Source organism: Xiphophorus couchianus, chromosome 15 (assembly GCF_001444195.1).
Source record: "Xiphophorus couchianus chromosome 15, X_couchianus-1.0, whole genome shotgun sequence".
Taxonomy (NCBI): Eukaryota; Metazoa; Chordata; class Actinopteri; order Cyprinodontiformes; family Poeciliidae; genus Xiphophorus; species Xiphophorus couchianus.
This window is the reverse complement of record NC_040242.1, coordinates 20,069,735-20,090,635: the sequence shown is the minus strand read 5'-3', so window position 1 is coordinate 20,090,635 and position 20,901 is coordinate 20,069,735. Positions and strand designations below refer to the sequence as shown.

The 20,901-nt window shown below is 42.0% G+C and overlaps 1 protein-coding gene across 10 annotated transcripts in view; it reads left to right on the top strand.

Annotated features, from left to right (window-relative positions):
* Positions 1-262: 262 nt before the first annotated feature.
* cdc42bpab (CDC42 binding protein kinase alpha (DMPK-like) b) overlaps positions 263-20,901 on the top strand; it is an 82,885-nt gene continuing 62,246 nt past the window's right edge. For 4 of the 10 annotated variants that reach the window (XM_028041054.1, XM_028041053.1, XM_028041051.1 and 1 more), the window contains exons 1-2: positions 263-1,259; positions 1,405-1,604. In XM_028041054.1, the coding sequence (XP_027896855.1) occupies positions 1,427-1,604 (178 nt within the window). In that variant the 5' untranslated portion in view covers positions 263-1,259; positions 1,405-1,426. Of the gene's footprint in view, positions 1,260-1,293; positions 1,311-1,404; positions 1,605-20,901 lie in introns of those variants that run through there. The other 6 variants (XM_028041058.1, XM_028041052.1, XM_028041057.1 and 3 more) reach the window with 3 other exon arrangements.

The window sequence follows — 20,901 nt, the reverse complement described above, 5'->3', positions numbered from 1 at the left end:
TTAAAGGTGTTTTTTGACCCTCATTTTTGCATCTCTCAAAACAATATCCCAGCCTCCTGTTGCTGCCTTGTAAACACGGATGTGAATGCAAAAAATATTAAAATTAGACTGTGTCGTTTAGTGATTTCTGACGTGTTGAAGGCTAGCTACTAGCTGCTAGTTGGTTTTCCCACAATCCACCGCGGCGTTGCAGAAGGAGCGGTCCGCTCGGCTGTCTCCTCCCGTCTACAGTCTCTGACAGCCTGACTGTGCAGAGACGGCAAGAAGCGACCGACACAGACCGGCGGGGGAGGCAGGCAGGCGGCGCAAAGGAAAGGAAAAAACGGGAGGGGGGTAACATTCAGGCAGTGTCCCGTATTTGGAATAACCAGGACAAGAATACAGTTAGTCTTTTTTTTTTTTTAAGTTTATTTTTTTCTTTTTGACGTGAAACGAGTTTCTTTGTAACCTTCAACAGAAGAGCCGCATTTTTTTTTTTTTTTTTTTTTTACCGACTGGACTGGAAACTCCTGAAGTAACTGCAGACAAACTAAGGAGACATTTGGTTTCTGGACGAAGAAATGGGATTTAAAGAACATATCTAGATGCCAGCAGTGAGTTTGAGGCAAACGAGGGGGACGCATCCCAGCAGGAAAGAAGGAAGAACTACCGTAGAGATATTGGAAGTGTGTGCTTACTGCGTGTCCTCTGGTGAGGCGGGGGAAAGATGGCATTTAGAGGGGAAGAAAAGTAGCGTTAGCGTCCGTTCCCTGGCTAGCTCCGGAGCTAAGCTAGCAGCGGGCTGCTCACTAAGCCTGTGTCGCCCTTTCATTCCTGGAGCAGAGGAGGGGCGCTGGGGCTCTCCCTAGCACTGCGGCTCTGCCGTTGCGTTTTAGGGCTCGCTGGGAGAATGGAGAACCTCAAATAGCTGCCTCGGCACCAGCTCAGGGAAGACTGTTAATTTTTTCTTTTTAAAAAGGGGCACCAACTTGATTATATACTGTTCCCCCCCCTCCAGCCCTCAGAGGAGAAGAGCGGAGAGAGCTGCAGGAATCCACCGGCCTGGGGCAGCCTGGGACTAGCCTGCTTGTTTTCTTATGCACCCGGAGGGGAGTAGGTACAGGGGGGGCTAAAAAAAAAAAAATATATCGTTCACATCTCACCCACCTTATGGATACTGGATCTGTACGGGGAGATCATGAAAGGGTCGGTTTTGCGAACGGAACGAGCTCCATTGTGCCCGCAACACAAAGTTTGAATATTTTCAAGACATCCTCAAGGTGAGAGAACTTCTCTCCAGGCCCTTCTGCGCCAACCAACAGGGCCAGAAGGTGGGGTTTTCCACCCCCCCACCCACCTCCTCATTTTATTACTATTATCAGTATTATCGTTATTATCATTACTATTTTTTTTGATTGCCTTCAGCAGCTAACAGGCCTGACTAAACATGTCGGGAGAGGTGCGTTTGAAGAAGCTGGAGAAGCTGCTCCTGGACGGCCCAGCTCAGTCTAATGGCCAGTGTCTGAGTGTGGAAACCCTGCTGGATATACTGGTGTGTCTGTACGACGAGTGCAACAACTCCCCCATCAGAAGGGAGAAAAATATCCTGGAGTTTTTGGATTGGGGTGAGTTATCTTTTCTTATCTTCCTTTAGTTTTTTTTTTTTCTTATTTTTTTAATCAAATTTTTTTTTGTGGCCTGTTTCGTGCACACAGCCTCCCTGACTCTTTGGGAAAGATAATAACAATGTTGGTGGTGCAGTGGCCCTCCCTTCACCATCACATTCCTTTTATAGTAGTAGTATGGGATCGCTGGGCTTTCTCTTTCTTCTCCTTGCTGCAAGGCCTCGGTGTTCTTGTGTAATGCAAAGGCTTATATGGTTTTGGCAAGTTGCAACGCATGGCAAGCTGTCAGGAGTACAGGGAAACAAAAACCCTTTAAACTGAAATAAAGTAAAGCTTGTAAAGAGTTTTTTTTTTTTTTTGTGAAAGCAAATCCAGAAATGATTTTCTTTGGGAGGGTCTAACCTGCACAGACCCATAAGCTATATTTGATTTTTGATCAATTCAGATAAGGAAAATACTTTGTTTATCCCAAAGGGAACTTAAGAGTTATTGTTTAAGTACCTTCAAAGTCATTTTTGGATGAAAATTCTGATGGCAAGAAGGATCTCCAGTAGCAGCCAGTCTCGCAACAAATCTGAAGAGGCCTCTGACTGAATACTGTTGCTATATGACGGTCTCATAGGTATTTTTTGAGCTATTTAGATACTAACTAGCTGCTACGAGTTGCAAAAGCAAAACAAAACACCTTGTTGCCATGGTTCTAAAAATAAAAAAAGTAAGAGTAAAAGTCCTTACAGCTGCATATCACACTATTATTCAAAAACTGAGCTAGCATAACAGGAGCTACTCCCACATGCTGACCGGTGCAATACCAGCAAGGAAAGAAAAAGTGCATCAAAGTACCTGTAGTCAGTTGATTGTGTTTATGGATGTAAAATAATGGGAAATCTTAGTTTTTATGTCCTGAAATGGGGAAAAAGATCATCTGAATCTTCCATATTTGAATTGTTGACCACTGATCAGAGCTGATCAAGGGGAAAAGTGTCCGGTTCTGATCTCTGGGCCAACACACACTCCATGTGTGTCCAGGTGAACATGTGGACAAAGTATACTTTTCTGCCATTGCACTAACTCTGACCAGATCAGTTTGTTACCTGTGCTTTGTATTCTCTGTAACCTTATAACCAAACTATATAACCAGAGGCAATTTATTTTTTTGTAGTTCATTTAAAAAATAAAAACAACTGAACATTAATGACAATAAAATCCTCAAATTTCACATAGAATGTTCCGTAGTTCTATTTTGTTTTCTAAAGATCTTCTATTGTAAAATACAGTCCAGTTACTGCTGGTATAAAGGTACTCCGCTCCTTAAAATATTTGTAATTAGACACTAGAGAAAGATGCAGTGCTGCTTCCCTTCCAACCTGTTGCTGTGCACTACCAGTCAGCTGGCTGAAATAAGGTGGCTACTCTTTCCCCTCTCTCAGCTAAGTCTTATTATGTATTTTCCTTTAAAATCACCGTGGACACCCTGTGAAACTGTTGTACTTTTACTCAAGGTGTCAAACAACGGGAATCTCAAACTGCCCCATTGATGATTCCTTGTGATTTTAGCCAAACGATTTCAGTCGCACAACCACATTTTCTTACAGTCGACCAGGAGTAGATTAAACAAAGTTACTTTCAATAATCAGTTTTCAAAGCAGATGCAAAAAATGTCTTTCCATGTTATGTTTTTTTTTCTGCATGGGTGAGGTGAACCCAGTCTATATCAGCACACACTTAATCAGGTTTTGTAACCGTTTGGCTCTGTAGTCGAATCAAACTTGGGAAAGAGGTAAAACACAGGAGGCAGAAGGGCCGCACGCACGCACACACACACACACACACACACACACACACACACACACACACACACACACACACACACACACACACACACACACACACAACAATGCAATCCTTTTTGCCTTGCCAGAAGCACTTTGTATGTAGGCGTGGGTGTGTGTGTGTGTGTGTGACATTGGAGTATGGTTTGTGCATGAAGCAGGAATGTGAACAACTCACCTTTTTTTTTTTTTTTTAATCTAGCGCAGAGGCTCAGCTCACTGCCAGAGCATGCCTGGCTGCCTTGTTTGCCTCTCTCGCTCTCTCACTCTCTTTTTTAAAGCTAAAAAAATGAAGTGCAGGAGCAGATTGTTCCCTTCACAGGCAGAAACATGAATCAAGACAGATTAATAATACAGGAGGCATTAAGAAATGCGTGGATAATGGAACGCAACGGGTTGCTTTGGTGGATGCCGTCTGAGGGACTGCATTGCAGGAATGGTTTTGGGCTGAGGGGTTAAACGGGTAGCAACAGGCTCCGACAAAGATGCACAGGAAGGCAGTAAAGTTCAGTCAAACGGTGGGAGAATTCGGTTGCATCCGTACCACCTGGTCTATCCACTCCCTCCTGAAATGGTGTGGAAGTCAGGTGCAGGCAAGTGCAAGTTCCGTCGCAAATCCTTGTCTTTGAGGACGCTCGGCTTTGGCCGCCAGTCGCCGCTTCTCTGCTGATCGGCAGCATCAACAACGGCATAGGTGCCGCTGACCTTTTTAAGATGCGGTGCCAACTCGGTGACTTAATCCTGACGTTTTCCTGTGTTGACACCAGAGACTCTGTCCTGGTCTCAGCCAGACACAACACACGCCACTCGGATGCGTCCGAGCCTCCATACCCGCCCTCGGGTCCCACGTCGCTCTTCAGGGACAGCTAATGAGTCTCCAGGAACTGTACAATAATGAGATCATGTGTAATGAAGCTTCAAGGCTTATTTGTGTTTACATTTCAACAAACCTAAGTGATTGTTCATATCAGGTAACCTCAAGAGATTTTATATCACATTGGAGGAAGGGCACAAGGACTGGAGGCAGCAGTTTGCTCCGTGTAGGTTGGAGGGTAATCTTTAACTGGCTTTAGTCTTTACCAAACATAATTTAATAAGACAATTGATTTCTGCTTCCTTTTTTTGCATTTTGCGATCGTAAAGAAAAGATCATTGTGCAGGTTAGCTAAAGTCTATTGACTTTACCCACGATTTTTTTACAAAATGGACTCGAATGTTTCAGCCTTTCTCTTAGGCTACATTCACACAGCAGGTCTTGATGCTTAATTCTGTTTTTTCTTTGACTTGGAAAAAAAAAAATGTTTGTGTGTGTGGTCATTGATACTACTGAATGGTGCAACTACAATCAGACTTATTGGTGGTATGCAACAGAATGGTTTCTGTCCCTAACGCGACCAACATTCGCAGAAGAACGTTGGTGTCACACAGTTGCACTCTGTTTACAGAAGTAATAATTGACGCCGCTCTCTGCAGAACTACTGTAAAGTTCTTCAGCTCTGGGAGTCGACAGTATCGTCACAAGATCATAATAAGACGAGGGAAGCTGATGAAGAGACACCACAGCTAACGGCAATGGTGATTTGTAGAGTATTGCCTGCAACGTCCGTAGGCAAGTCTGCAAACGGAACCAAGAGTGGTGGGATTGTAATGTGTTGCGGTTTACTGACAAACTTCTTTCATAAGGTCATAATTCTGATTTTCAGCCACTGCTTAAATCCAGATTCACTGCATTTGAATTGGAATTGGGCTGTTCAGACAGCTGTGAAAAAAATCAAATATGGGTCACATATTGGCAGTTTTTTATTTAATTTCTTTACTTCACTTTGTTCCACTTCTCTAAAAACAGTAGTACATTTTTTTTCAAGCACAAATCCATACCATCTGGGAATGATGACACACCCTCATGTTGGTTGGTGAAACTAATAAGGAAAGTTGGACGACCTTAGAATTAAAAACTAGAGACATGCTGACTTTTCAAACCTGGACTTTTTTTCTGCCACAGACTGGGCCCGAATCTGATTCTTCTTTGTCTTTTGCTGATGTGGTTACTTCCTTTTGGACAAAATATGACGGGCTGGGTGTTGGGGGTGGGTGGGGTGGGGGTGTTCTTCCCCTTATGACCAAGTGTGATAGTGAGGGGAGTTTGAGGATGTAACATGAAAGTATGATGTGATAATGGAGGATATTTTCTCTATGACAAAAGTATGAGGCACTGGGTGGGGTGAGAGGTGCTTCCTCTATAGCAAAATGTGATGAGGCCCCAGTAGATTGCATATGCTACTGGGAAATTTTATTGATGACAAAACTGAAATATAATAAGTTTATGTGTGGCTCGGTAATAAAAGTCTCAAGGACCAGTACCAGTGGCCCGATGGTCTCTGCAGGTTCAGAGTCCCAGTTTGCATGAAAACATCAATCAATCAATCAATTTTATTTGTATAGCACATTTCAGCAGCAAGGCATTTCAAAGTGCTTTACATCATATCAAACACAGAAACACAATGCATAGAATCAACAATCAAAACACGACATTAAGTAAAGTTCCATCAATAAATTTGTAATTGATTACATGACAAAAATCACACCGCATCTTTTCCCCCCTGAGATCCCAGCACCGTGTCCCGTCTAGTTGGCTAACCATACCGTCCCACCCTTAGAGCACACATTATCTGCTTACTTTGGCTGAATCAGCAGTTAAGTACAAAGATTGGAAGAGGAAGCGCTCCATCATTCGCAAAAGGAAACCGTATCCCACCCTGACGGGATCCTAGCGCTGCGATAAGACTCCACAAAACAGCAGGCCGCACCTTGGTGTCACAGCCGACAACAAAATTGGGATTGAATTAGGGTCAAGTCCTGTCTTGTCCTTTAAAGAAGAAAAAAAACGTTTGAAAGTGTTGCCACTCCCATATTTTCTTTTGTTCTTTGGAAGAACATCCAGCCACAGGGTCAAAGGGAAAAAATGCACACCTGTTACATGTGTAACACACTGAGGGGCTGCAGTCTGAGCAAGAAAGGGAAGGCAAAGAGCAAGACTGTCTGTCTGGTTGTACTTTACTAACACAAACCCACTTGTTGCGATTTGGAAGCAGATAGGAGCAGACATACAGTATGAAAGCACACCATCTTCTTCCTGGGAGGCAAACATTTGTCCTGGGTTTCTTGTTTTGCATCGACCTGATACGGAGACCCCTGCCTGACCTGTAACCATGCAGGGAAGTACGCTGTATCCCGACGACTCAGTGCTACCCCCTGGTTCTCCTGCAGCTCCCAGTTTCAACCGCAGCTTTTGTATCTGATCCATCTCTTTAACCTTTCTCTCTGTTAGTTTGGCTGCTTTGGCAAATTCTGCGTAGAAATAAAAGAATCTGAAACGTTTCTTTGCCCGGTGCTTGAATTTCTGCCTTTCTAAAAAGAGACAAACAATCTGCTCATTTTTCCAGAGATCAAGCCGATAAATAACAACGCTTTCACTTCCACATCGATTCATTTCCTAACGTGAGTTACTTTTTGAAAAGTTGCACAATGTCAGCTCAGGGAATTGATACTATTGCATGCAAAGCTGAATATAGTGTTAAGTTATGCGTCAGAAATGCTACTTCCTGTCAAATCCTACACTGCTTCCTGTGTTTTGCGGCAGCTGGATGAAAAGGGGCACCGGTGCCAAGCCACCAGCGACCCAACCCCGGGGAGTTCGCCTGACCTTTTCTCCCAGTCCGCATTCAGCGTTGGCCCACAGTGGCCAGCTGTTGAGCTGCAGCTGATGTGCGCTCCACCCTGCGCGGCTTTCATTGGCAGCATGCCTCACACACAACACACACTGACACACACATTATTGTGGTTTTGCCTTACTAGGCTATCTCATGGAGCACAGACCGGAGTACCTCCCTGTTATTCCCGTTACTAAACAGACCAGAAGAGCTGCCTCCGCGTACGCGGGGGGGGGGGGGGGGGACGTTTTAATTGTGTCTGTTTCAAGAAAGAATTTTTTGCGTCACGTGGTTTTTAAATTGAGCCTGGAGGATAGTTTACTCCCATCAGCTGCAGGCAGCTCTGTGATACTGGGAGCTGGGGAATAACCACGTTACCCAGCATTAGGGCTGCAACTAACAGTTATTTTACTAATCCATTATCCTAGATGATTAATTGATTAAAGAAATTGGCCAATTCTGCAGAATTTTCATTTAACAACTTAAATCTCTTTTATACAATATCAGAATTACATTAAGATACAAAAAACGCCAAATTAATAGATTTTTTTTTAAAATAAGAAAATAAACATTTTATTGCCTAAAATGCAATAACAGTTTTCCTTTAGTGACTTACTTCAGCCCTACTACATCCACACGTCTATACATCATCTGGACCTGCGTATTGTGGCTTGGTGGAGATTGGCATTGGAGATTGGTTTTGACCAAAAAGCAGTAACAATCTTATTTTTATTTTTAAAAACAAACAAAAAAAATACTGTTTAACCCTGAGGTAGTGGCATGTTGGGATCAATGACTACCTGTGTAGGGTCTCTTGAAGAAGCTACATAACAGCTTGCGTGTGATATTTTGGATGTTGAAGCGGCCCCTGCCAGGACATCCTCGCTGTCCGCAGGAAGCGCCCTCCCCCCCCGGAGAGAGCAGGGAGGAACCACAAGGACTCTGTGAGCTAGTCGGGACCAAACCGGCTGCATGATGTCACACCAGGAAGTGGGGACAGCTGCGACGCATTGTGTCATTGTGTACTCTGCACGTCACTCACATTCACTGTTTTCGAACGTCGCTGGGAGCGCGCAAGGTTGTCGAGCCGTTTGTTTCCTCGCCGGTGGATTCCCAGATCGCACCAGTGCCCGTCTGTCACTCTTTCACACACACACACACACACACTGAGACAGCTTTTTCCATTGTCCTCACACACAGACACAGTAGAGAGGGGCTGTAGCATCGTCTCTTCTGCTGCATAAAAGCGTTCAGTGATTTATAGGAGGAAGTCCAACATCAGCAGCTGGATGTTCTGATCTCTCTATTTTTTATTACTAACTCTTCTAATGTGATTTTAAAAGCCTAGCTGTGTTTCCATTACAAACGGAGGCAAATCTTTGTTGATATTCCGCTGAAGTGGAAAAAAACACAATTTCGCAATTACAGTGTTTCCATTAAAAGTTTTTAAAAACAGTTAAAATCACATGCGAGTAAACTTGACACTTCCTGTCGTCATCTTTGAAATTTCCACCAGTAGTAACATCTGGTTGTTAATCACATGATTTATGAGACGCAAAAGAAGTGTTCCAATTGGAGTTTTGCGAAATAAACTAATTTTGATACAGCTATAAAAAAAAGCATGCTTTCCATCAAGCATATTTATTTTTGTAACGTCAAGTTGCGCAATTTTAAGGTTAAGGGAGTTGCGGCTGCTGTCAGAGTCCATGCAGCGGACATCCAACCTTCATTAGCGCATCGTGAAGTTGCTTATCACATTGTATCATGAGCGTGTTCACAGCTGGCCTTTAAAACCTCCTCAGTCCATCTGTCTGGGAGCTTTGTAGGCACATAAATGTCTGCTGCTAATTGTGCTGCATCATCAAAAAGTGGCAGGGGAAGGGTTGACTTCCTTCCTCCATCTCCCAGGGGACACACTGTAGCACAGGTTATTAGCCGGCCTCTCAGGACTCCTGGGATCTCTCCTCCCCACAGCCTCTTCCTCTTCTTTTTACCTTTACCTTTTACCTCTCATCCTTCTCTCATCTCTTCTTTCTTCTTGTCTGGTCAGCTATTCCCCCTGCAGTGCTTGTTAGGCTCTTAGAGCTGACTGTGTTATACTGAAGTATCGACAGACGCACTCATTAGTGATTTTTGTGGCCGATTTCTGATTTTCTTTTTTTTTGTGCAAAACTCTGACTCAAAGATAAACAATTTTGCCAATGAGAACTACATTTAACCACATATATAAACTTCTTAGATCATTTAAAAAAAGCAGCAATTCCTCAAAAAACACCCCAGTTTTTTTACCCTGCGTCCCTGGAAGTCTCCAAATTCAGTAAAATCATCTAGATTATGGGTTTGAAGTTTGGATTTCAGCATCTCTTCTTTACTTATTTACAAAATGGATTATATAATCTCACTGTTTTTGAATCTAAAAATGCAATTATGTGCCTTGTCATAATTTTTTCCCCTATTTTTCAAAACAAAGCAGTTGACAAATTTATTATTTGAATGAAATGTTAACGACCATCTCAGCCTGATTCCAGGTTGTTTACAGGGTCATGCCGATGCTAAGCGTTGGTATTGGGTCTGGGTTTTCCTTGCTAACTATGATGTTGCCAGCTGGATAAACTCCAGGGCACACTCCATTTGCATGCTGGTTCACTGGTGGTTTTCTGTTCTGGTGTTTTTTAGACGCATAAATAAACCAAATGAGCACGAGGCTGCTTTGTTTGCTACTTCTGGCTTACCGGATCATTTTCAGCTTCCATTTTAGAAACCGTCACACGATGGTCATAAACACGCAAACAATGTTTCTCTCAAACGACGCGAGGATTGGGTCATTTGTAGAAATGTCAGAAAACGAGTCTGCTGTCTCTGTTCGGATGCTTGGTCTCAGTGAAGCGATTAGAAACGCCTCGTTTTGGCAACCAGCGACACACTCACCAACGCCATGGACAGAGTCACATTGTTTCCTCACTAAGTTTTTTTTGTTTTTTTCCTCCCTTAGCTGCTGTTTTGTTGTCCACGGATGAATTTCGAGATACCGAACACTTTCAGCCATTTAGATGGAACGGTCCGGCGGCCAGCTGGCAAAGACTCGCTTAGTCTTGTCTCTGTCCGTAGTCCTGGAACCGGGGGGCCGTGCGTCAGAGACGAGAGCTTCGTGTTGCGAGGGCCATTATTTAGTGACACCAGAAAATGTATAACACAAACGTTTCTTGTTTTCTTCGCTCACAAAGGTTTCAGTAGCTCAAAAATACCCTTCTGAAACATTATCACGTTGATCAGTGCGTCTGTTGTGTTGCTAAGTTTCTAAACGGTTATGTGTTTGTTCTATTGTAATGCTTTTTCCTTCATCGTAGCACAAACAATCCAAGACTTTCCTTCCTTTGTGGGTGCCAAACGAAGCTTAGTGAAGTGAGACATTCTCAGAAAATGTTCTACTTTCTGCTGTAAAATCTGGAGACTAGGGACTCTGAAGTAACAATCACAAATACAGAAGGTTTATAAATGTTTTATGTTCCAAAGGAGTTCAAGTATGTGGGAGAGGGGTTTGTTGATTTGATTCAAAGGAACTCTTAGCACATTTTAGCAGGTAAATTCCAGTTTTATTTATTGACATAATTTAGTTTCTACATTGTTCTGGTTGTATCTGAATCAAACTTCATGTCAGCTAAGCTTTAGCCAATACATTAATTGAGTTAGTCGTCTGAGGTCGGCTCCTCTGCTGTGTTTTATTTATGCGGATTTCGTTCTTCTCTGTCTGTGCCATCTGTGCCTCTGTGATGATCATCTTTCACTGGGATGTGTCGCTTACTGCCGTGTTTGACTTTTGCCTCTTCATTAAACTCGCTTTGACCTCTGTCTGTTCAGGGAAAACGGAACGAATGCAACATATTTGAAGGCACTTAATGCTAAAGTGGAGTTTTATTATCTGATCGGTGTTTTGCTTCACATGTGCAGCTGCTGTTTGTTTTAGCCAACCTTTTTTTTTTTTTGTTGAGGAAAAGCAAGGAGGAGCTCCAGACTTTGTCCTGTAGGACTTGCCGTAGCCTGCTCACGCCCGCCGACTGCTTCAAGCAGAGCGGAGGGCTCGGGTCTGTGTGTGTGTGTGTGTGAGAAAAGCGCTGACTAAGGCCCCAGCCCCTTGCAGCCTGTGGAATCTGGAGCTGAGGTGCGATGCTGGGGAGAACTGCAGCTGTTTGTCCTTCAGTGTCTCCCTTCCTATTTTCTCTGTCTGCTCTTGCTTTCCTTCTGTCTTTTACACTCTCCATCCTCCCCAAACCTCTTCTGGGTTAAATCAATCTTTCTTTTCTCATCCTGTCCTTTTTATTTCCTGTGTTTGCTCTTCTCTTCCTGCCCTTCACAGCTCCTCTACCCCCTCCCTTTCTGCCTCTCAGACTGCTGCATCCCAGCTTTGCCCAGTGACAGACACAGCTTGGCTGCTGTGTTGCGGTTTTGCGTGTTCTGCATATGGAGTACATGCGTCCACTTGCAAGGAGGAGGGACACTCCCGCTAAGCTGCCTCATGCATGGATTACATGACTGTCAATGTAGCAAGTCATGCGAAAAACAAAATCTGGTCTGAGACAAAGTCGTCGTTCAGCAGGAAACATACCAGCTAATTTATGCTAAGCTAACGTCGGAACCTCATTGCTGAAATTCTCCTTAGTTTTGCCTCTGATCAGACAGTAGTTGTCCTCACACAAACCCTCACATCCTCATACACCTTCAACTTATTCACATTTTTGTTATTTAAACCACAAGCTCTTAGTTTCAGGTTATTTGGACTTTGAATTCAGGTCAATTCTGATGAAATATAAAGATCAGGCTGAGGTGGATTTAAATTATAATTTTTTTTAACCAAAAATAAAGTCATGATTTTACACGGATACAGTTGTAGTAATACGAGAACAGAGTCATATGACAATAAAGTCAAAAATAATACCCAAATAAAATGTTAATATTACCAGAATAAAGTTGTAATATTTGGAGAATGAAGTACTCTTTTAACATTTTCATAATTAAACAGAAATCCTTGTAGGCTGGCCCTAATACTCTGTTCTACAAGTCGCAGAAGGGATGATAAAAGCCACTTTTTAAAAATATTTTCTATTTTTGAATTTTTTTTTTATTTTTTTTTTATTTTTAGAAAAATAAAAGATTAAAATCAGAAATTGGACCTCCATGTGGACCTGAAAAGGTGTTCACTGTAGCTCAGCTTTATGTCCTGCCTCATTGGAGGTTTATTCAACCTCCAGTGAAGATTAGAGCGGTAATGGGACTAATTAGGAGAGAGAGCGTGAGAGGAAGAGTTGAGGACACGTTGGAATAGTTGGGACAGATTCAGGGAGGCCACAGGTTTAGATCTGCTGAGGTCATCGTGTCTGTCTGTGCCTCTGAGCCTCTCTCTAAAGCTGATGCAGCCCTGACCTTGGCTTCTTTACTGATTGGGATTCTGACAGCGACCCGGTCTATATTTAGTCACCTCTCCTTTTTGCTTTATGTTTACCCGTGTCTTGCACTCACTGTCCTGACCTTCCTGTTTTTCTGGCTGGGGATAAAAGATGGGGGTAAAAGCGTGACTGGAATCACGTTAGCCGTTTATCCGAGCGCTCCGTCAGCCCCGTTCATCCGTTTTCCACCTGAATGGCGGCCGTTCATGCTGGCGGGTCGCTGATCTAATTGCGCTGTCAGCTGACGTCTGAACCGCCGTCCACCCGGGTGGATTCTCAGCAAAATCTCACAATCCAGTTACAAACGAGGTTTTGTGGCTTGTGGGATAGTGCATAAGAGTGAATTTGTTGTTGGGACAGAACAAGAAAAGACAACTCCACATATGCAGCCAGACTTCCTGCATCCTCGTCTCTGTCCAGAGGGATCTGTGGAGGAAATCCTGCGACTGTTTGGATCGCCGCCGTCGCCGTTGTTTGCAGATGTTTTTCACCTCTTGTTTGGCGAGTGCCGCATCACTGCTGTGGCTCACAGCTGAAGGTCATGATGCAGACACAACAATTTGACATGCTGCCGATGAGTAAATCTGTCAACCCCCCTAAATTCAATTTTCTCCCCTTTAGGCGTTTCGGATTAGGCCGATAAGTGTGGCGGACGGTTGCTTCGTTTTGTTATTTGCTTCCTGTTTATTGATGACACGCATCGTTCTCGGCAAATAAGAGGTTATTTGAGGATAACTTAATCGTTCTGAAGAGGGAAATGTAATTTGTTTTGAAAAGTGATCGTAAATAGTTAGTACCAATATACTGGATTAATTACTGAACCAATTCCATTGTTGCTGCGAGTTACTTTGCTGCTCTTTTTTATTGGTTGGTGAAACCTCTCTTTGCTCTTAATGTTCTCTTGAGATCCGATGAACCACGTTTCATTTCTTTCATCTGAAATGAAGAGACCACAGAAAAAACAATTCAACATTTAATAAAATAATCCAATTTTGCCACAATTTATTTCCAAATGACTCTGATTGCCTGCAGACTGTTTGATCAGAAATAAAATATAAAATTTTAGTGACAGGTTTGCGTCTCAGAAGAGAAAATACGAGACGTTGGGTTTATGATCGAAAAATCAAATGAGATTTATTTAAATATTTTTCAGACTGTAAGAATCTGTGTAGGATCAAACAGGTCCAAGATTTACTTTATTCTTCTAACGAGAAGTATTATGTACAACAAATAGTATATTGCTTTAATTAACTGTGCATTTTGCTTTAATTTGAACCTTGTTGTAAATAGAAGCAAAAACATCCAACGACTTTTATCATAGGAGGATGTCGGGCATCGGACTCATTAAATTCTTTTTTTATTATGATTAAAAAAATAAATTTGGATCATAAAAATAACAACAAACCAAGAAAAACAAGAATGAAATAATTTTATACTTTTCTTTTAATTAGGAAAATATTCAAGAACCTTTTTGCATTTCGTACTGAGATCCAGAGAAGCATTTCTACAAAGATAAACTACTAAAAAATGACACATTTAGTTTATTTTTGAGCTGGTAAAAACCAAAAATCCTCAATAAAACTAGTCTTATCTTTTTACATCCCTTCTTTTTGGCACGCATGTACCAGTTACTTAACAATTTTTGCCTCGTGACAACAGGTTTACCTGTTCAAGAAGAGCTGCAATGTTTACAGTAGACCTTCGAAGGTTAGAAGCTACTTGATTGGCTAAAATACGCAAATCCTCTAAAAACGCTTTGAGCTACCTATTTTAATAGTTCACAGCAAATATACCTTAATATGCATTAACATGTACAGAGGAAATTGTCTGACCACTACTGTGGAAGATAACATCTACAGTCTACTGCTTTTTGGGGTACAGCCAATCTGTACCAAGAAAAATGAATGCCTCTCATGGATTGGTTGCTTTAGAAATGCTAGCGAATAGCATGTCAGGTAGCATTGTGACTACTTCAGCTTTTCTCTGGAGTATGTTAGAAAAAAAATCCATAAATGCTGAACTGAAGTGAGGGTGCCCCATACGTATCACTGGAATGATGTGTGTATAATTTTGAGCTTTTAGGCTGATTATTATTAGCCTAGTATTTTTGCTACAAACAAAATGGACAACACAATGAATAAAAGAGAGCCATAAGAACTAGCTGAAACAACAAGGTGGTTATAAACAATGTATTCAGGGCTGACGGAGCTGGCTAGAAATTAGATTACATTTCTGTTTATCTCATCTATTATGCATTTGATGGCTCCTTTTTAGCAAGAGAAACTGCCTCTGCTGGATGACTCATATCTTCTGTGTTGATCATTACTAATATTTTTTTATACCCATTAATATTTTAATGAGCTGTATTTTACCACGTCTTTGCTCTGTTTATTCAGGTTCTTAGTCAGTTTTGTGCTTCCCAGTCCCACATGAGCAGAATTTTTTCTTATTTTTATTATTTCTGTCTGTTGTAAAGCACATCTTGCTTTCAGCAGAAAGTCTCTCTCTGTGTGTGTGTGTGTGTGTGTGTGTGTGTGTGTGTGCTGCTTCCTTCACGTCTCACACGCTCGTCTCAACAAGAAGCCGCCCACTGCCCCCGTATCCTCCCACGCTGACTCAATCTACTTATCAGTGAGGTGATTAGCCTCCTAACTGTTATCTAGGTGTTTGGCTGCTGTTGCTCGGCCGCTGCTTGTTCTCACAGCTTACGGTGTCGGCCCTCAGCTTCTGGACGAGGCCTAAATGGATAAGGCTTCCTTACTGCATGGGTAACTCTGAAACAGAGCCTTAAGTGAATTAATCGGAAACAGGTGGATTTCTTAAAGGGGCGGCATTATGTAAAATGGGCTGTTTTGAATTTTACGTCAAGTTAGGATGTTGTTTCCTCACCAAAAACATACCTGGAGTGTTGCCTTGATTCTTTCATGCATGTCTGACAAATCCTTCAATCTCCCCTGGCAACCATTCAGCTGTGCAAAACATCTGATTGGACGAAGCCCGGCCTTAGAGGATGAAGCTCCTCCGCTTAGGTGCAGTTTGCAAACTTCTTAAAGAGACAGTGATTCAATTTCAAAGCATTCATTTTGGAAGTAAAATTTATTTTAAGTCGTATTTGATATATATGTACATACAGCATTTTTTATAACAACTGAAGGTGACATAGTTACTTAATTATGCTACAAAATGGCATCATGTTTCTGGAAAACACACAGTTCTGCCCCTTTAATGGATCTGCCTTTTACATGTCACTGACCACAGTTTTCTAAAAGTGAAAATGGAAATGTGTTGTAGATGGAACAGTATTCCATCTATAACACCATATTCCATCTGTGACGTAAAATTGGAGCAGCTCCAGATCAAATTTGTTCCCACTGTTTTACTTTAAGTCCTCCTTGATACAGTTACATATCCTTCCTCTTCCTGCTGCAAACACACGGCGCGACCCGACACGCCCTGCTGTTCCCAGATGGATATTTTCAGGATGCTTTTGGTTGCAAGTCCCAGCACTGACACCTTTTTATTCTGGAGGTTATAATTAGTAGCCAAGTCAATCTTTTTTCTTTTTTCCCTTCGCTGTGACGGGGACTAGTTGTGGCCTACAAAGTCTCCGTTATACTCAGCTACAACAGAGGGGAGTATATATATATATAACGTAGCACTTCACTGCCCTCCAATTATTTTGGAAGCAGAAAGTTGTAATCTAGCGGTTTCCTCCAGGTTTTAGTGAGCGTTGACTTTGCAGGATAGATGGCTTTTTTTCCTTTTTTTTGTAACATGAGAATCCACTATCTGTTCTAAAATGCTGTAAGGTTGTTGTACCGTTAGCAGGAAGTGCCATTTTCTCCTTCCCAAGGTTGCGCAAGTTGCTGAAGATGTTTCTTCTTGGACAAACAAATAAAAACAAGTCCTTTTTTTATTTGTACAAATTGCCAAACCCAGAATCATCAGTGCGGGTTTTCGAAACGGGAAGCTGCTGTTGCAGAATTATTGGTTTACATTTTTCTGTTGGCTTTTCCCTCATGTTGTTGAGGCAGTGTGTTTTTTGCCATCTTGAGCCAAACATGGAAGAGAGAGTTTCCTGTGTCAGAGCCCTAAAGGTTGCATTTTACAGCCTTGAAAGCATATCTCACCTCTGCCAGTTCTATCCCTGCAGTTCTACTTTAACTGCATCCTTGGGGATGGAGCGACATAACGGCACAGCTGGCAGGATTTTCTCCCTGTAAATGTTTCCTCTGTTTGTAATTGTTTTACTGCCAAACTGTTGTGGAAATGGTGAAACTGGGCTAGACGGAGTATTTCATCCATCTTTTCTAAAACCTGGAGCCAGCTAAATCTTACAAGTTATTGAGTTGACTATTTAAGATATCTATTTTAATGTACCATCATGATAATTTCCATTGTCCATTTTTAGCCATCTGTTGATTCTAAATTTACATGATTCTGATTTCTCTTAAAAAGATATGCCTAAATGGGACTCAAAATATTTTCTCCACCTTTCCTGATTCATATTCAGGAAAGGTATTCAAAGAGAGAATGCTCTCTCTTTGAATGTGAGAGAGCATTCTCTCTAAAGCTTTTGTTTTAGTCTTTAGCATCTTATGTTAGCAATTTGCACAGTTGGCATTAAAAGCCACAAACCCTTACAGATTTTGCTCATAGAAAAAAATGGGTCACCTGTCAATTGGAAGGTTTTTGGTTCCGTTCCAGCTTCCTCTACTGCTTGTTGAAGTGTCCTCAAGCAAGATGCTGAAACCCAAGTTTCCTAGCAGTAGCGGCGGTCCGACAACATGAGCAGAACCCAACGTCTCACATCTCTAGCCCGATGATTTAAATTATTGTTTGACTTATTTGCTCAGCTTTCTGACCGTCATGCTCATCTGGGTGAGTGTCGGCAGTTGTGCTCTGCTTTACCTGCTGTCTGAGCGCTACGTATGTCTTTTCCTGCAGTGAGCCTCAATATAGCTGTACTCTGTCAAGTGCTTGCTTTTTAAATGTCATATTAAATTTATTTTGTTTATGTAGTTTTACATATTTTTCTGTTGTAAGTTGACAGGTTTGTTGCACAGTGATAGATACATGTGATCGTTTTTTGTGATCGGCAAAAAGAGACAGTGATCGGCGAACACCGTTAATATACTTTTTCACGAAAGTCGTACGGTTATGATCGCTGGACCATCGATCTTCACACCTCTAGTCACAATGGTTAATGAGCAGCACCAACCCAAGTCTTGTTCTGTTGAGGCAACGTGCAGGAACAGCTGATATGCCTTCATATACAATAGTATCTGTCTGGGTTTGTCCTTGTTATATTCGGATTAAGTTTTTAAAATAACAGACCATGAGTGTCTAGACACGGTCCAATAACCCTTTGATTGTTTCAGTTCAGTTGGAAGTAGTTAATTATTATTTCACCATGTCCTACATTTCTTAAGATGTCATTATTTTTATGAAGTTATGATGCAAATAGATTGTAGTACACCAAAGCTTGCAAAGAACCAGCCAGCCTCTGTTTAATATGTAGATATCCTGTTGGTTACTTGTTCTTGGCTGGTTTTGTGTTGTTGTCTGTGCTTGTCGTCCCCTCGGGTCTTTCCTGTCGCCTCCAAAGTCAAGCACATCTAGCTGGGCAGGTTTCTTGTGAATGAAAGAGATCTTGGGTTACTGCTGTCACGACACATATAGCCACAGGGAGCCTGAACTATGAACACATCTTCACGCTGAATAGAAAATATCTTGGGTTAATGTGTCCGGTGATATTCCTCTGTTTTTCCCCAAACCTTTTTAACTAGGGAAGCACTGACCCACTGATATCTGATGTTTGGTGTCGGCCGACTTGAACCGATACAGATAAACAATGCTGAATTACAAATCCATTCGATAGCTCAACAGCAGTACAGCACACTTAAACACCAAGAGCTTCACAAGTTTGGTAAAACATATAAAAACTGTGAGCGCAATTAGGAGTATAATAGCCAATTGTAAAATAAATAATAAGGACACCAACAAAATCAATATATTGACTATCTTCATCAAACATGTAAAAAATAAACTGCAACCTTCTTTCAATTGATTCAGAAAGTGCAATTAGGGAACTAACTAACTAACTGTAAAAAATAAATAATAAAGCATGACGTTACTCAGAGCACAAACATAGAATTAGACTGAGTAGAAATGCCCTTATGGATTGTCACCGATACCCAATTTAGAATTTTCTTTCAATATCAGGACCGATACAAATATTGGTATCGGATTGACGCCTATCCACTTTTAATTTCCCCATCTTTGTCACCCTGAACATTAAACACGTCCAAACCAATCTGACAGCCTCCATCCGGCTCGCCGCTTCGAAGGCCTCCCAAACGGACAGCAAGCGCTCTCTTTCATCCATTTGTCTGGATCCATTTATAGTATGGGTGGCCCAATGGGAATCAAATCCTTAAAAGGTGCAGCGTCAGTGCTGAGCTGTACCAGTTGAGCCGCAGAGAGCTGTAAGCAACCCCCCCTCATTTTCCACAGGCTGCTAAGGGGAGGGCAAACAGCGAGAATGAGCCCAGAAAAGGGAATAGGGAACCCGCTGTGCTTTGGCGTGACAATACAAGAGACCAACTGGCAGTGAAAGTTTTGATACTTAGGTTTACGAAGGTGTTGGTGGAAGTTAAGAAGGTCTCTGTGTTCTGAGTTTTTCTGCCCTTACTGTTGGAAAACATCCAACATGTTCCGGAACATTCCCACAGCCCGTACCCGGTATTCCAAAGCCCCGGCTCTCGTAACCACAGAGTAGATTTTCCTCCTCCCAAGTTTCCTCATCCCCCTGCCGCATCTTTCAGGCTGATATAGAGGCTCTGGCTCATGGAGGCTCTAAGAAGACTCCTATAAAAACGATTGTTCCCTGGACTGAGCAGCAAGTGTTCCTGCTGCTGGCAGTAAAAGATGAAGATTCATACAGCTGTCAGTGTCTGTTCCTCTGGCAGTCTCCTCCGCAGCAAGCATCTCTGTGTAATGTGGAGTTGGATACGGGGTGAACACAACTTATTGTCTCTCTCAAGAGAAGATATTCCAGGGAAAGCAGCCCGACTTTTTACACATGATAGAATTATGCTCTGACTAATGTTGTCAGATACGGATATTTATATTTTTCTGCTGAGGCCAACTTAATTATTCAGAGGTGCTTTGCAGAAAACCTACAGTGACGTGGACGAGTATTCATACCCCTTGACTCTAAAGAGTATTAGTGTTACAGCCACCTTAATGTATTTTATTGGGGTTTTAAGGGATGGACGAATGGGAAGAGGTAGGGAAAGGTTTTCAAAATCTAGTACAAATGGAAATGTATTTATATCTATCCAGTCAGCACTTTGTGGAACCACCTGCTGCTGCTTGTAAAGCTACACGTCTTCTAGAGTATATCTACTGCCTTTACACATCCAGAGAGAAGGTTTTGCCATCTCTTTGTTCTGATTGGATCAGGAACCAATCCTTTAATGTTTGTGTCAAAGGGATAAGGGACAATAGTATTGAAAATCTACTTTTTGACCTTTACATTATATTATACTTTTATTCCCCCATCAGAAACATACCTGCAGAGTAGCCTTGATTCTTTCATGCACGTTTGAGAAATACTTAAATCTCCATGGCAACCATCTGCGTAAAATGTCTGGTTGGACCTAGCTTTGCCTTCAAGGTTGAAGCTCCTTCTCGGAGCTGCAGTTCTCAAGCCCCCGCGTCAAAGCAGCTCTCCTCTTGACTCCCCCACTTAACTCCTTCAGACTAGCCAGCAGCAATTAGCAAACACTTGGTAGAACTGCACATCAGCTGAGCTCTTTTGAGGAGTTATGTATAAATGTGGTTAAATGTTAATAGAGGGGTGATTTTGTGATGACTTCCTGAAGGTGGAGTTTCAGGAAGAGACAAAGGCCCAATTTCAAGGCGCAAATTATGAAGTCAAATTTCTATTAAGCCATATTTGACATACGTTGTATTTTTTTTCTCCGACTTTCTTTATTGAATTTTGCAGCGTGACATACATCAATCATTAGTACAATGAAAACACAGTAGATATACATAGAGAAAAAAGTTCAAGCTGATCCCCCCCCGAACGCACCCCGTCTAGGTCTAAGCACAAGACAAACAGCCAGCAGAGATCCAATCCCTGCAGCAGCTTCTAGCAACACGACACACACACACACACACATCCACACACATTCCAAAGGAGGCAGAGAAAGAAATAAAGAAAGAAGAAATAATAATATTGATAATAAGTAAATAAATGAATATATATACGTACATAATAGTAAATTAAACAAATATACAAATA